Source organism: Pseudonaja textilis, chromosome 2 (genome assembly GCF_049901715.1).
Source record: "Pseudonaja textilis isolate UNSWEBS1 chromosome 2, rPseTex1.2, whole genome shotgun sequence".
NCBI classification, from domain to species: Eukaryota; Metazoa; Chordata; class Lepidosauria; order Squamata; family Elapidae; genus Pseudonaja; species Pseudonaja textilis.
This window is the reverse complement of record NC_141991.1, coordinates 10,335,993-10,353,482: the sequence shown is the minus strand read 5'-3', so window position 1 is coordinate 10,353,482 and position 17,490 is coordinate 10,335,993. Positions and strand designations below refer to the sequence as shown.

The window sequence follows — 17,490 nt, the reverse complement described above, 5'->3', positions numbered from 1 at the left end:
AGACACTCTATTCCTCTCTGACTTCTAAAGTTTCAGCCTCCTCTCTTACAATGAATGGTCCCTTTGATCTGTGAACTTTTCTCTCTTTCTATCTCATTTTGTCCTTGGGGAACCATTTTCCACTCTGCAGCTGATGTGCCTGGTCTGAAATTCTCAAGTAAATCATCAGAAGAGATCTTTTCCTTTTCTGGACTTTGAAAAACAAAATCCATTTTTCTTCATATCCTCTGAACACAGCTGGACTGTGGATGGAGAAGAGAAAATTGTTCTTCTCTTCTGCTCCTTCTTTGCTCCATTCAAGGGGTCAACACGGGTACAAAAATGCAAGACTGTTGTTTTTGCCTCTGCAGTAATACAGAGAAATTACTGTAGTAATTTTTATTCTGATCCAGAATTCACTAAGTAAAAGGAAGAATCCCAGGTCACAACTGATTTTCCATACATGTGTGAAACTCATTTGGGATCTCTGAACAATAAATTAGAAAAGAGGGATTTGGTATATGATAAATGCAACAATATTTTTTTATTCCTTCCTTTTCTTTTCTTGTTAGAATTCAACTTTTATTCTACATTATTTTTTATTAAATATCAAAGAAAAATAAGCCAAAGTTAATAATAACTAGATTACTTCAGACACGAAGCATTCATCATCTTAAAATAAAATATGTTGAAAGACTCCCATTTAAATACTAGAGGCATTTTTTGGAAACAATCCATTCAAATATATAATGAAATGCTCTCAAAAGTCTCAGTCTTGGGAGGATTAAAATATTATTGTTCCAAAACAATATGCTTTCTACTGATTTTGTTGCAATGTATTCATACTTTCAGGAGAGGAGCAAGAGAGCACTGGAAATTGCTGTCCTTCCTTATCACTATCCAAGAAATCAACCAGAGTCCCAATATTTTGTCCAATGTCACCCTGGGTTACAACATCTATGACAATTATTTCAGTACACAAATGACTTCAGAGGCTTTGCTAGACCTGCTTTCGGAGGGGGAGGCCAATGTCCCCAACTACAGCTGTGGAAGGCAGAGAAACACAGTAGCCATTCTTGAAGAGGCTGATACTGACATCTCCATCCAGATTTCAACACTATTAAGCACCCACAAAATCCCACAGGTGTGTCTTAGCTGAAAAGATGCATTTTTAGTCATGCAACGCCCAGGCTCTTTTACATCTTCTATTATAAACAAAGAGCAAAGTTCTAGTATAAAAGGTAATATTTCCCTTCGCACATACATTCTAGTCATTTCTGGCCCCTAGGGGGTGGTGCTCATCTCCATTACAAAGCCGAAGAGCCAGCACTGTCCAAAGACATTTCCATGGTCATGTGACCGGCATAACTAAATGCTGAAGGTGCATGGAATGCTGTTACCTCCCCACCAAAGTGGTCCCTATTTTTCTCCTTGCATTTTTACATGCTTTTGAAATGGTAGTTTGGCAGAAGCTGGGACAAGTAACGGAAGCTGACTCTGTTACGTAGTGCTAGGGATTTGAACCACCGAACTGCAAACTTTTCTGATTGACAAGTCCAGTGCCTTAGCCACTGAGCCACCATGTCCCTTTCTAAAATTGGAATTGTATAAAGTAAGGATGAACGTTCTATCGAATGGGAGACAAGAATCTGAGCAGACATATATCCCCTGCATGGCATTCTTACTACAGATTTTGCATGTCTACTGGCCATTTGCGAGAACAAATTGCTACACTGAAGCGAGAAGAGAAGCAATGTAAAATCAAAATGACCAGGGAATTCCTACAAAAGTTCCTTTATTGCAAGGAGTGGACAATTCCTCCATTAAGTCTAGATTTTTGGTTTTATGGGTCTCCAATAAAATAAACTTTCCTTTCCTTTTTAGATCAGTTATAGTTTTATCTCCCAGATTCTGAGTGATAAAACTCAGCTTCCTTTCTTCTACCCAATGCTCCCTGCTGAAGGAATCCAGAACCCAGGGAAGGTGAAGTTGGTCCTCCATTTCAGATGGACCTTGGTGGGTCTCCTTGCTCCAGACACTGAGAACGGACAAAGGTTCATGAAGACACTGTCTTCCATGCTGATAAAGAATGGCATTTGCCCAGTTTTATCACAAACCTTTCCCCCAGATCTTCAAAAAGTATTCATAGACATATATCTATACCAAAATTGGAGAAAGGTGAAGGTCTTTTTTTATGGCACAGACATGAATACATTCAATATAGGGTTTGTAATTATGGAACATATATTTGAACGTCTTACTGAAGCTCTTAGAGGAAAACTCCTGATCACCACAACCTGTTGGGACTTCATGTCCAGTATTTACTGGGCAGACGATTACTTTCCCACTCAAGGCATCCATAGTATCTTTTCCTTTCTTATGAAGAAAAATCAAATCATAAAGTATGATGGATATCTGCTGTTGGATTCCACCATGGAAGTCCTTGCAAAAAACTCTTTCCTGTGTTCTTACACTAAGGATGCCTTTTCGGTGAAAGTCTGGAGACGGTGCAGGGAGAGAGAAGAACTGGAGGCTCTGAGGAAAGAGGAGATGGATCCGATCCTGCTGAAACCATGGCAGGTATTTCTTCTCTATCGCACATCTCTCCAAGGCAGCTGAGAATCATTTTCATAATTGTAGGAACTGTGTAATGATTCTGATGGCTGGTAATAACTTATTTTGAAAATAAAATTTAAATTTAAATTTCTATTGTTCTCCCTTTTGCATTTGTTTCACCCTGCTTATTTCCTTTGTAATTAAAAGATTCATTTTTAATAGCTTCTTGGTAAATCTATTGTTTGGCCTCCACCTCTTTATTCTTGGACTCTTTTCTTTACAAGCAGGAACATTTCTGTGCCCCACACACATAGTCTAAGAAAGTGTGATGTGCATATTAAGCAGCCGAAAACTTGTCTCAAAGTACCAAGGGTGCTTTTTCAAGGGGCAACTGGACTTTCTTGTTTTTCTTTGAAGAGGTTTAGCTTCTTCTCCAAGAAGCTTCTTCAACTCTGACTGGATGATGGGAATGGAAGGATTTCTATTCTTTACATATAGCTAGTCATTTGCATTATTTCAGAGAGTCGTTGAGCCCACTTGGAGATTACCTAAGCATGCTGAAGCTTGGTCAGAATGCGAAGTTTAGAAGGAGCAACATTGAAGAATGTTACATTAAATAACAAGATAAATAGCATTTAAAAAACGGTTGCTAGAATTGTGTATGTCTAGTATGTCAAAAAGAAAGGGATGACCTGATAGCAGTTGTTATGTCCCTGGAACTTGCCAAAGTCCCCACCCAGGTCCGTTCATGCTGCGGGGGCATTTGCTGTCCCTCATTGGCTGGCCTCCCTCGACAGCCGGCTATAAAAGCCAGCTGCAGGGTCCGGCCAGTTACTGATCGCTGTGAGCCTGCTCCAGGCAGGGCTAACACGTTCAGTCCTTTATTGTTACAATAAAGTCTTGTTGCATTCAAGCCCTGGTCTAGCCTCTCATTGCTCAACTACAACACTGGCGACGAGGATGGGATGGCTACCAGAGGCAATCCGCAACAGCTGAAATCACTAAAACTGCTGAGCCGCAGCCGCGCCGCCGGAGAGCTCGGTCAGTAAGAGCGAAAGTAATAAGCATCTGTAGCCGCTTTGGTTAGCAAGCTACAGGGGAAAGTGAAGTGCTGCGAGCCGCAGCCGCTCAACACAAAAGAGCGCGAAATTCAAACGGCTGTCGTTTGGATTTCTTTGTCGGAATACAGCGCGGTGCTGTTATTCCGAGTCACTGACACTTACGCAGGCGCGAAATTCAAAGCGCTATCAGAGGCGGCTAGCCAGTACCGCCTACGCTCTCCAGGAGCGCGAAATTCAAAACGCTGCCAACAGCCGTTGCAGCTTAGCCACAATTGTAGCCCAGAGAGAGAGAGTAGAGAGGTTCTGTGGAGCCTCTCCAGAGCTGTAGTCACTAGCCTGACAAAGAGCACTAAGTGCCATTTTGTAGTCCCAGAGTGATTTCTCAACAGCATAACTCGCAGGAGTCCTCACCATGAACTCCAACCCTGCCTTCCCACCGTTCAAGCCGGAAGAAGAAAAGTGGGAGTCATACAAGAATCGTTTTAACCACTACATCGACGCTATTGGTCTGGCAGATGCTGGGGAGCACAGAAAAAAGTCATTCTTCCTCAGTTATTGTGGAGCCATCGTTTTCGATACCGCCACAGCACTCGTTGCTCCACGTGAGTTAAAGAATATCCCCTGGGCAGAATTGCTAGAGGTTCTCACCAATCATTACTCCCCCAGACCATCACAAATTGCGAGGCGTTTCACCTTCCGGATGAGGAAGCAAGCGGAAAAGGAAACCGTCAACCAATATATGGCTGCCTTGAGGACTGCAGCACTCCACTGCGGGTTCGGGAACTATCTTGATGACATGCTCCTCGACCAGCTCGTCTGCGGGGTCAAAGACCTTCACCTCCAAAGGCGACTACTCGCCAGGAAGGACCTCAACCTCTCCCAGGCCGTCGAGGAAGCCTTGGCAGCAGAGCTGGCAACCCAGTCAGCCACTGAAATTCAAGGTCCCATTCCCAAACAAAGCTGCGCCACAGTTCATTCAGAAGAGGTAGTCAACGAAGACGATCCCAACGATCAAACAGACATCAACCGCCTCACCCATGCCAAACAACCACAAGCAGGAGCCAGGCAAGAAACCATCAGCGCACCCAAACACATCATCCTGTGCCTCTCCTGTGGCGGGCCTCACTCGAGAGCTATGTGCAAATTCAAGGGTGCCATCTGTAACCATTGCCACAAAAAAGGCCACATCGCTAGAGTCTGCCAGGCCGCGCACAACTCAGCACAAAAGGTTCCTTCCTTTTCCCATTCTGGGCCCCAAAGGCAAGTACTAAATTGTCACACTTGCTACCATGCTAACCACACCTGTCACTCTATTAGTAAAATAACACTCTCCATTTTATTAGAAGGTAAACCTTGTCGTATGGAGGTTGACACGGGGTCAGCGCTCTCAATCATCTCTTGGAGCACCCTCAAGAAAATCCAGCCCAGACTATCCAGAAACCAGCTCCAGAAGTGCCAGATCTCCTTGAGGGATTACCAGGGAAAAGACATTCCAGTACTCGGCAAAGGCAAGTTCCTTGTTAATTTTAAAGCTTTCAAAGGCCACCTGCCTCTAGTGGTAGTTAACGGCAACCTCCCCAGTCTCCTGGGGCTTGATTGGTTCCCCTACCTCGGCCTAGGGTTAACAGGAGTCCATGCTGTCTCAGCTTCTGACACTGACTCCTTATTCACTGACTACTCAGACGTATTCAGCAATGAGTTAGGGTGTTATAATGGTACCCCCATCTCATTTGCAGTTGACCCCCAAGTGGTCCCAGTCCGGCTGAAACCGCGTAGAGTCCCATTTGCCATTCGGCCTAAACTGGACGCAGAGCTTGATAAATTATTAAAGCAAGGGGTCATTGAGCCGACAGACTTCGCCAAATGGGAGACGCCAATTGTCACACCCCTTAAAAAAGATGGCAGCCTGAGAATTTGTTCAGATTACAAAACAACAATCAACCACTTTCTACAAGTTAGCGCGTACCCAGTCCCGGTCATTCAGCACTTATTGCATACCTTTGAGCCTGGCAACATTTTTGCCAAATTGGACATGTCACAAGCGTATCAACAGTTCCCTGTTGACAACCAAACAGCCGAACTGCAGACCATTGTGACCCACAGGGGTGCCTTCCGGTGCAAGCGTCTCCAGTTTGGCGTAAGTGTTGCCCCGGGCATCTTCCAATCCCTCATGGAGCGTATACTTCAGGGCCTCCCTGGTGTAGTACCATACTTCGACGACATATTGGTCTCGGCCAGGGACAGACCCCAACTCTTCCAGAGAGTCAGAGCAGTGTTAGACAGGTTCAGACAGCATGGCCTCAAATTAAAAAAAGAGAAATGTGCCATTGCCACTAGACAGGTGGACTTTCTGGGCTATAGAATTGACACCTCAGGCATTCACCCCCTAGAGTCCAAGGTCAAAGCAATTCATGAGGCACCCACGCCAACCACTAAAGCCGAGCTTCAAGCCTTTTTGGGATTATTGAACTTTTATGCATCATTTCTACCTCACAAAGCATCAGTAGCAGAGCCTTTACACAGGCTCTTAGATAAAAAAGCACCTTGGCACTGGGGACACAAGGAAGACACCGCTTTTCGCGCAGTTAAATCACTGCTCACATCTGACGCGGTCCTTATTCAATTTGACCCACACCTCCCGCTGGTACTAGCCGCAGACGCATCCCCTTTTGGGATTGGTGCCGTGTTAAGCCACAGACTACCCAACGGCTCCGAGGCACCAATCGCCTTCTTTTCCAGAACGCTCTCAGCAACAGAGCGTAACTATAGTCAGATTGACAAGGAGGCTTTAGCCGCAGTGGCCGTGGTTAAGAAATTTCATGAATTCCTGTTTGGCCACAACTTCGAGCTAATCACGGACCACAAGCCTCTCCTGGGTCTTCTTTCTGGAGACAAGCAGACTCCCCAAGTGTTGTCTCCCAGAATGATGAGGTGGACCCTGTTCCTGGCGGCTTATTCGTACAAGCTCATCCACCGCCCAGGAAAAACATTAAGCCACGCTGACGCCCTCAGCCGCTGCCCCCTGCCAGCTCCAGCGGAAGACCCGGCCCCGGTCCATGCCATCTTCGATGTCACCGAGCTCGACCTTCCTGTCACCGCCCTCGACATCACCACCAAATCCAAGACGGACAAAACCATCGCCCAGGTACTGGACTGGGTGAGGAGGGGGTGGCCGGGCTCTAACCTCACAGCCGAATTCACACCTTTTAAGACCCGTCAACAGGAACTGTCTAGCATACAGGGCTGCCTGCTGTGGGGCACCCGGGTTGTCATTCCGACCTCACTTCGCACTCCAGTCTTAGAGGCTCTACACGAGGGCCACCCGGGCATCGTCCGGATGAAGGCGTTGGCACGGAGCTACGTCTGGTGGCCTGGCTTGGACGACGACATCATCAAGTGGGTAAGCTCATGCCAACCCTGTCAGGAATCCAGACCATCCCCTCCAGTCACCACCCCCACAAAATGGGAGAGCGCCAACGCGCCTTGGTCAAGGCTTCACATTGACTTAGCGGGTCCAATACACGGCAAAACCTTCTTGGTGGTCGTAGATTCATACTCTAAATGGATCGATGTGGCCCAACTATCCACGACCACCACGCAAGCGGTTACCAAGGCTCTGACCCGCCTATTCGTAACACACGGGCTACCTGATACCCTAGTTTCGGATAACGGCCCCCAGTTCGCCTCAACAGAATTTAGCCGTTTTGCCACAAATCTTGGCATTCGACACATCTTCACGGCCCCCTTCCATCCTGCCAGCAACGGACTGGCGGAGAGAGCCGTTAGATCCACAAAAGAAGCGTTAGCCAGATTCAGCAGAGAAGATTGGCATCACAGACTCTCCCGCTTCTTGCTAAGCCAGCACTCGACCCCTTGCATGGTCACCAACAAATCCCCTGCTGAACTTCTGATGGGTAGACGCCTAAGAACTGTGTTGGATAGGCTCCACCCTCACTATTGCCCTGACACCCCTCTCGCTTCAGTGACGGGGGTCAGAGATTTTGTCTTGCAGGAACATGCTTTCGCTAGGAACTATGCTGGAGACCCACTGTGGATCCCAGGAGTGATAGTAGCCATCACCGGTCCCCGGTCGTACCGAGTCCAGCTGGAAGACGGCCATATCTGGAGAAGACACCTGGACCAGCTAAGGAAGCGACAGGGTACCTTCGCCAGTGCCGGATCATGGGCTCAGGTCGAACCCCAGGTGCCACACCAAGCTCCCATCGTAGACCACGCCAGATTCTCTTCGCCACCACCACCCGGACCAGAGGAGCAGGCAGTAGACCGGGACTGCCCGAGGGGTCCGCCAACAGAACCAGTAGACGGGGCCACGTCATCACCGACCAGAAGCACTATGCCGGTACCCGTACCACCCTCAGAGCGAGACTGCACCACATCTCCAACCCCACCGGGGTCCTTGAACTCTGAGACACTTGGTAACTCGCTGGAGTTACGACGCTCGGGGCGCCAACACAGGCCACCCGCTTATTTAAGTGACTATGCGTGTTCGCATCTGGGGGGAAGGGGTGTTATGTCCCTGGAACTTGCCAAAGTCCCCACCCAGGTCCGTTCATGCTGCGGGGGCGTTTGCTGTCCCTCATTGGCTGGCCTCCCTCGACAGCCGGCTATAAAAGCCAGCTGCAGGGTCCGGCCAGTTACTGATCGCTGGGAGCCTGCTCCAGGCAGGGCTAACACGTTCAGTCCTTTATTGTTACAATAAAGTCTTGTTGCATTCAAGCCCTGGTCTAGCCTCTCATTGCTCAACTACAACAGCAGTGTTCCAATATCTCAGGGGTTGCCACAAAGAAGAGGGAGTCAAGCTATTCTCCAAAGCACTTGAGAACAGGACAAAAAGCAATGGGTGGAAACTAATCAAGGAGAGAAGCAACTTAGAACTAAGGAGAAATTTCCTGACAATTAGAACAATTAATCAGTGGAATAACTTGCCTTCAGAAATTGTAAATGCTCCAACACTGGAAGTTTTTAGGAAGAGATTGGATAACCATTTGTCTGAAATGTTATAGAGCTTCCTGCCTAAACAGGGGGTTGGACTAGAAGACCTCCAAGGTCCCTTCCCACTCTTCTCTTCTCCATGCCAAGTGGTGCATTTATCACCTCAACTGCAGAGGTTCATAAGCACAACCTGATAGTAGAGCAAAGGACAAATTGTCACCCCCAAAGTGAGCAAAACATTTTCTCCTCCTGTCTGCCCATTGACCAATTGTTAACAGGATTGTTTCTGTGTGGGAGCTTTGATTTAATTTTGGCTTCACTGGCAAAACTCCTTCAGAATGCTTGTGCATATCCATTTCCTTCAGAGTTTCTAATTTTGGACATCATCAGCTCATCCGTTGGTTTTGCAACTCTGCAGTGACAATTATGAAAGGGAAGAGGTGGCCTCTGTTCACCATCCTTTTCATATTGCTTTCTTTTAACAAGAGTTTTATTCTATATTCCTCAGTACGGATCCTTCATTCCAGCTCAAATGTAGACGGCTTTCCAGAGAGCTTTCTGATTCTATGTAACATTGCTCATTTTCTCTTCCATTCCAGCTTCATCGTTTCCTTCAAACCTCTCAGTTTTATAATAATTGTATTGATGGGGTATATTTGAATGAGGATGGATTGCTGGTAGCAGACCTGGACATTGTGAACTGGATGGTTTTCTGCAATATGTCTGTTAGCAAAGTGACTGTCGGGAGTCTAGAAAGGCAGGGATCCTTGGATTTCAAGTTGGTGATCAAGCTGAATGCTACTGCAAAGATGGAAATGCTAAACAAGGTGGGGAAAAGACTCTATTCTATCTGTTAGTGTTTGGGGACAAACCCCCAAGCAGAGTGCACAGCAGCAGTCAAGCCAGGCAGCCAAATGAGAGAGAGGCTGGGCCCAAGAGTATACACACACTGGAGACAAAAACACTGTTTGTAGTTTTAAATAGTTATTTAATTCATTTAGAGTTTAAGCATTGTCAATCAGTCCATATGTCATTATCCAATATATCCATCCAGTAACTTAGTTCATTAAACTAGTCAGTACAATGTCTTTATCTGCTTGTAAATCTTCTCCTTCCGATACCTTTCTCTCGAAGACAATGCTGAGTATACACAGGATATCAGCTCACCAAGTAAACAGTCCTTTTGTTCAGTAGAAACGGTATCCAGCACAGTAGCCAACAAGCAGACGTCTCAAACAGGAGTAAACAGCAGGCAGCAGGCAGAGAACAGGGCAGACCAGGCCAGGGCAGGTACGTTTCTCTCACTGCCTTTTATTGCAGGTTGTAACCGCACCCTTAATTATCTTATTACATTGCAGTTTGGTGCTTAAAGCTACAAACACTTAAACCTAGGTTTATATATTTATTCACCCAAACCTAGTTGGTGTATCAATATACCCAACATTCTCCCCTTTTGGGTGAGATAAATATATAATACCCTTACAATCTAAACCCATACTTTTCACAACTCTCTAGGTGCTTAATGGCACCTTGGGCTTTAGTAAAATTATCAGCTATATTGTCTTCCGACATGCAGTACTCCAGCTGTATCATTTTACTTTTTACAGATTGTCTAACGTTTAGGTACCTTAAATCCGTATGCTTGCTTCTAGTTTTTACAGCAATATTTGTGGCCATTTGAATTGCTGCCTGATTATCTTCATGTACAATTATAGGATAATTTACAGTTATACCCATATCAATCATCATTTGTTTATACATAATCAATTCAGTACATAATAGCGATAAACAGGAGAATTCTGCCTCCATAGTAGACAAACTTATATGCTGTTGTCTTATTGACTTCCAACCTATTAATGTCTTACCCAGCATTATGGCTGTTCCTGAAGTCGACTTTCTTGTGTCTCTTTCTGATGCAAAACTAGCATCTGCATAAGCACTCAGTATGAGATCACCTTTTGGTTCTAGATACAGTGCATTGTGTAATGTTCCTTTAAGATATCTTAAGATTCTCTTCAATGAATTCCAATGACATTGAAGCGGATCATTACTATGTCGTGCCAGCTGATTAATACTATAAGCTATATCTGGCCTTGACCAATTGCTAATGTATGATAAGCTACCAATCAAAGATTGATATAATACCTTATCAAACTTGGGACTTTGAGTATCCATTTTGCAAATATCCTGACTCATTGGAGTCTTTGCAGTCTTACAAAGTTCCATCTTATAATCTATTAGCAATTTAGATATCTTATCTTCCTGAGATATCTTAAAACCTTTCTGTGTTTTCAGTATATTTAAACCTAGATATTTCTTTATCTCCCCTAATTGCTTGATTTTTATTTTCTTACCTAATGACGCTATTATTTTATTTGCTTCATCATTAGTCTCAGTAATCAAGGCAATATCATCAGTGAATAACAATAATAATGATATTTTCCCATTTGTCTCCCTTTTAAATAGACATGGATCGGCTAAACCAGCTTTAAAACCTATATTGTTCAGTTCCTTTACAATATACTGGTTCCATTCATAGCCCGATTGTTTAAGACCATAAAGGCTCTTTTTTAACAACCAACAATCATTATTATTTTCACCTTTAAATCCAATAGGCTTTTTCATATATACAGTATGTCTTAGTGGAGCATGCAAGTAAGCAGTTTCCACATCTAAATGGTTAACTATATATTTCTTGCTTGCTGCCCACACTAAAGCTGCCCTTAATGTTGCTGCTTTAAGACTTGGTGCAAATACCTCATCATAGTCATTGGCACTTTGTCTAAAACCTTGGGCTACTAATCTTGCCTTATGGATTATGTTTCCATCCTTATCAGTTTTTATCTTAAAAATCCATTTGCAGCCAATGGGTTTTATATCACCAGGTAATCTCACATTTTCATAAACTTTCATATCCTTCAAGGATTTCAATTCCTTATTCATTGCTGCATACCAACTTTCCCTATCTTTAGTAGGATACATTTTTATTTCATCCACAGTATATGGAACCTTATTAACCTGGCACACTGTGTTAGCCTGGTATCTATCAGGCGGTCTAGATATTCGTGTAGTTCTTCTGGGAATTACAGGGCTTGTATGGGGACTTTTTTGAATTACTACCTGTTCATGTTCCTCCGCTTGCTCAGCTATTTCTTCCTTTATGGGCTCTATCTCTTCCTGTATTTCTCTCTTTACTTTATTTTTAAAGTTACAGGGATAATTAATGGGATTTCTATAGGATTCAATAATTACTTCTTTATTGTTATCCTGTTCTAACTTATCCCATCCTACGTGCTCTAGAAATTGGGCATTGGCACTACATAACACCTTAGATGTGCCTTTCTCCCAAAATCTATATGCCCTATGGTTAGCTTGGTAACCAATGAAGAAAAATTGTTTAGCTCTGTGTTGCCCTTTACGCCTGAGTTGTGTAGGGATATGCACCCATGCTGGTGCACCAAATGTGTGCATGTAACTCAGATCAGGCTTCCTGCCATGCCACATGGTGAATGGTATTTCACCAGTAGTTGTGTTAACAACGTTGTTCAATATGTTATTAGCACACATTGCAGCCTCCCCCCACACAGAATCAGGTAATCCAGAATCAGTTAACATTGTTCTAACCATTGCCTGTAGTGTTTGGCCTCTTCTTTCTATAAATGCGTTGTGTTGTGGTCTGTATGGTGCAGATTTCTTGTGCTCTATTCCAGCTACCTTTAAACTATTCTGGAATTTGCTATTAACAAATTCCGTACCATTATCTGTCACCAGGGTTATCAGTTGCCGTTTAGTCTTTCTTTCTGCAAACTTTAACCAGTTGAAGAAATGTTGATATGTTTCAGTTTTGCTTTTCATTAAGTAGCAAAACCCATATCTAGAGTAATGGTCCATAATGCTCAGTATATACCGAGCACCCCCCATACTGGGTTTCTTTGGACCTATAATGTCTGCAAATACTACTTCTAACGGTTCTTTAGTTTTGAAACCATTTAGCCTATTTGCAGGCAATATTTTACTCTTATCTTCACAGCAGACATTACAACGCAAATATTTATCACAGGGTTTTAACCTTATTCCTTCAGATAACTCTACTGTACGTTTTAGCATTTTAAAATTTACATGCCCCCAAAGCCTATGCAATAAATGGATACATTCATTATGAGGCTTTATATTGTTAAATACAGTCTGTGCCTCTCCTTTCTTACTATCATGTAAGACATATAATGTTCCATTTAAAGCTGCAGTTACCCTTTTGTTATCTTTATCAAGTATGCACTTATTATTCTTAAATGTAACTACATAACCTAGTTTATCTAATACTCTTACAGAAAGTAAGTTCATCTTTAACTGTGGTACATACAACATTTTTATATTCTGGTTTAAGCATGGACAATATGCAATACCTTCACCCTTGGCCTTGAGGTGCCAGCCGTTAGCGAGTGATATATGCTGAGAGCTTGTTGACATTTTTATAAACTTTGTCTTATCTCTCGTGATGCAGTGGGATGCTCCACTGTCCACCACCCATAAATCATTCTTCACATCACAGTTGCTAAACGTGGCTAGTTCAAAGGATTTCGTTGGCTTTTTTACATTCTGGCTTTTTTCTTTTCTGCAGAATCTTGCCAAATGTCCTCTGCCTCCACAATTAAAACACTTTTTAATTGTGTATGCCGTCGAAGATAAATTCTCTTCTTCCGGGTGCTTTACTTTACTAAGTTGGTTTCTTTCAAGCTTTGAAGATAATTTCTCTTCTTTATTAGGTTTATCTTCTCTCAGCTGGTCACGTTCAAACTGAGCTCCTACACTGTCCTGAACATAAATCTTCTTGAGGTTCTCCCAGCAGTTTGCAGCATTTTCCACTCCACGGATATGTATCAGTTGCTGGTCTGAGAGAGTTAGTCCTATGATGCATAAAGCCTGCTCATTCTTTCGTTCATAGTCTTGTATCTTTTTGGCATCCTCTTCATCATTAGGATCTAAATTAGATACATCTGGAGGGTTTGTTATTATGTCCCACAAACCTTCTCTTCGTAGAAGTAAACTACATTTCATTGACCATGAAACATAGTTTGTTCCATCTAGTCTGGATATCATGGACAGACTTGGCAAATTTACTTGTGCCATTGCTCTTCAGATAAATAACTATTCAACAAACAGTTTGTACAGTAATGTGCAACTCACCCCAAAAATCTCTCTGGTATATCCTGGTTAGTTAGACTGTGCTCACTGCTGGGCCCATAACCAATGTTAGTGTTTGGGGACAAACCCCCAAGCAGAGTGCACAGCAGCAGTCAAGCCAGGCAGCCAAATGAGAGAGAGGCTGGGCCCAAGAGTATACACACACTGGAGACAAAAACACTGTTTGTAGTTTTAAATAGTTATTTAATTCATTTAGAGTTTAAGCATTGTCAATCAGTCCATATGTCATTATCCAATATATCCATCCAGTAACTTAGTTCATTAAACTAGTCAGTACAATGTCTTTATCTGCTTGTAAATCTTCTCCTTCCGATACCTTTCTCTCAAAGACAACGCTGAGTATACACAGGATATCAGCTCACCAAGTAAACAGTCCTTTTGTTCAGTAGAAACGGTATCCAGCACAGTAGCCAACAAGCAGACGTCTCAAACAGGAGTAAACAGCAGGCAGCAGGCAGAGAACAGGGCAGACCAGGCCAGGGCAGGTACGTTTCTCTCACTGCCTTTTATTGCAGGTTGTAACCGCACCCTTAATTATCTTATTACATTGCAGTTTGGTGCTTAAAGCTACAAACACTTAAACCTAGGTTTATATATTTATTCACCCAAACCTAGTTGGTGTATCAATATACCCAACACTATCCTTTCTGAAGGTCTTACCAAGAGGATTACAGAGTTGGGGCAGGGATGTCACCTCAGTTCTCTGAGAGGTAACCTATGCATTGGTTACATGTTCAGGGGTCTGAGAAAAATATCCTTAATGATTCCAGTTAAGTGTCTATCAGTTATCTGCGAGGAAGCAAGATTTAAATCATTGGGCAACACGAATCATTTTACCAAAGCAGAAAATCCATCCAACTTTACCTTGATCATGTACATTGAAAAAGTACACTATAAAAACATGAGATTCTAGAAAGGATGCAGAGAAGAGGAACAAAAAGATTAGGGGATTGGAGGCTCAACCATGTGAGCAACAGTTTTGGGAACTGAGAATGTCTAGTCTAACAAAAAGAAGGACTAGGGGTGACATGATAGAAGTCTCCCAATATTTGTGGTGCTGTCACAAACAAAGTGTCATCCTAATCTCCAAAACAGAAGGCAAGGCAAGAAGTAACAGATGGAAACTTATCAAAGAGAAAGGAAGCTAAAATTAAGAAGAAATTTACCGTCAGTAAGAACACTCAATCAGTGGAACAGCTTGCCTCTAGAAGCTATATGGGTGCTCCACAACAGGAGGTTTTCAGGAAGAAATTGGATAGCCATTTATCCAGAATGGTATAAAATCTCCTGCTTGAGCAGGGGTCTGGACTAGAAGACCTCCAAAGTACCTTCCAACTCTGTTATTCTGTATTCTGTAAAAATTGTGTGTGAGAATTGATAGAAAGGAGGATAAATAGGCAACAAGCAGCCAAATAGCCAAATCAGTTGGATGCGCTCCAAGGTTGTTGTTTTTTTAAGGCTTCAAATTGAGCACAGCTAAGCCTTGGAGATCCCCAACTTTTCTTTTTACCTTTTAAAGAAATACAATAAATCATGTTGTGGATGTTATTTCTTTCTGTCTTTGCCCAGCCCCTGCCTCCTTCCAGGTGTGTGGAAGGCTGTCCTCCTGGATTCATGAAGGTGGCTCAGGAAGGGAAGCCCATCTGCTGTTACAATTGTCATCCATGTGCAGAAGGAACCATCTCCACCATGGAAGGTAGGTGATGGCAGGAGAAAGTATTTGGGGGGAGAACAATGACCCTGACATTTTCCATGAGCATGCATTTCTGAAGACTTGGCCAGTGGGACTCATCCCTTTGAATCTTGATCAAAGATGCATTTATTTCATACTGATTTATAAGAAACTAGCTCAATACCTGTACTTTGCTACAAACTAGGTGCTCAGGCTTAGCTTTTGGGGAGGAAAATAAGGGGAAAAAACTCTGCCTCTGCCTACCAGCATCCAATGTTATTCATCTGGCTAGTGTCCTGTCAGTGTGTGAGAGAGTTGAGGGCTGTTTGGAAATTGAAATTGTATTTGATGTGTGAGCAAGAAGGAGACAGCAAGAAGCCTGGGCATGGCTTAGCTCAACTGTTCTGTACTAAAGCTCTTGGTGCTTTGAAACTGAACCTGAAACTCCTCTCCTCTGCTTGTGTTTTGCATTTGAAACAGATTTCTTTTCAGGTGGTGAGAGAGAATAGAGATCCTTAGCATCAGAGCGTGTTAATAATAATATAGGAAATACTAATGCTCTGATGGTCATTTTGAAAAACCCTTTCCTAGTGAGCACCTGGAAACCAAGGAGAACATTCATGCCAAATTTCAAGTTTGTAGGCTTTATGGTTCTTTAGATTTTGTGGTGATGCATGCGTGGTATTTCACTGATATATTATCTTGGAGGTTAATCTGGTATTCTGGTCAAGTAAACTGGGTTACAAATTATGAATAAAGTTACAGGATAAGAAAGGGTTGAGTACTATGAGACAGATGATATCTCTTGTTCTTCATCTTTTACCTCACATCTTCCATGTTTCATATTACTGTTTGCCTTATTGTTCTGTATAGTGGTTTTTTTTTCTGATTCCAGTGTATATTGTTTGAACCTTGATTGGGTCTTTGGAAGAAGATTGATCAGATTGTCCCAAGATCCCTCTTTGATGGGAGCCATTTTTATGGGCAGCCACAATTAGAGATTCCAATTTCCTCACAACCCAAGAGTCACAAAACTATCTTGGCTGCTTCCAGACACTAATGAAATCTCTCTGTGCATCTTCCATTCTCTACTTCTTGCTATGATCACAAGCCAGATTAAAGCACCCACACATGAACTAAACTAGCAAATCAGAATAGAGCTGGATGCATTTTATTAAAGGACATGTTAAAGGGAGATCCTACTCTTGCTCTTTTTCAGATGCAGAAAAATGTACCCAATGTCCAGAAGACCAACATCCAAACATCAGTCGAGTTCACTGTAATCCCAAGATGCAAAGCTATCTTTCTTATAAGGAAAATCTGGGGATTATCCTGACTGCCATTGCCTTATTCCTCTCTTTAATGACAGGCTTTGGCTTGTGGATCTTCATTAAATTTCTGGAAACACCAGTTGTCAAAGCCAACAACCGGGACCTCTCCTGCATTCTCCTGATCTCTGTCGTGCTTTCCATCTTGACTTCCTTCCTATTCATTGGCCGGCCAAGGAGAGTGACCTGCCTCCTCCGACAAACAGCCTTCAGCATTATATTTTCAATTGCCATTTCTTCAATCTTGGCCAAAACGATCATGGTGGTGTTAACCTTCTTGGCCACAAAACCAGGGAATAAAGTGCAGAGATGGCTGGGGAAGAGATTGGCCAACTCCATTGTCCTTTCTTATTCTGGCCTCCAAGTTATCATCTGCAGCATCTGGTTGGAAACTTTCCTCCCATTCCCTGACTCCGACATGCATTCTCAACCTAAAGAGATCATCCTACAATGCAATCAAGGTTCGGTCTCCATGTTTTATGTTGCCCTCGGGTACATGGGCTTACTCTCTGCCATCTGCTTCACTGTGGCTTTCCTGGCCCGGAATCTCCCTGGGGCCTTCAATGAAGCCAAGCTGATCTCCTTCAGCATGCTGGTCTTCTGCAGTGTCTGGGTGTCCTTTGTGGCAGCCTACCTGAGCACCAAAGGGAAGTACATGGTGGCTGTTCAGGTCTTCTCCATTTTAGCATACAATGCTGGTCTGCCTCTTCAGCCCCAAATGTTACATTATCATTTTTAG

At 43.3% G+C, this 17,490-nt stretch overlaps 1 protein-coding gene across 1 annotated transcript; it reads left to right on the top strand.

Moving 5' to 3' along the window:
• Window positions 1-961: 961 nt before the first annotated feature.
• LOC113453408 (vomeronasal type-2 receptor 26-like) lies at window positions 962-17,490 on the top strand. The gene is made up of 5 exons (XM_087927658.1): window positions 962-1,123; window positions 2,458-2,559; window positions 9,149-9,376; window positions 15,321-15,447; window positions 16,643-17,490. The coding sequence occupies exons 1-5, from the start codon at window positions 962-964 to the stop codon at window positions 17,488-17,490; spliced, it is 1,467 nt and encodes a 488-aa protein (XP_087783784.1).

Bases quoted from the DNA above. Each gene is read 5' to 3' on its own strand.
- LOC113453408 (XM_087927658.1), top strand. From the start codon at position 962: ATGACTTCAGAGGCTTTGCTAGACCTGCTTTCGGAGGGGGAGGCCAAT. The intron at 1,124-2,457 runs GTGTGTCTTAGC...TCTTACACTAAG, and splicing joins GCACCCACAAAATCCCACAG to GATGCCTTTTCGGTGAAAGT. The intron at 9,377-15,320 runs GTGGGGAAAAGA...GTCTTTGCCCAG, and splicing joins AGATGGAAATGCTAAACAAG to CCCCTGCCTCCTTCCAGGTG.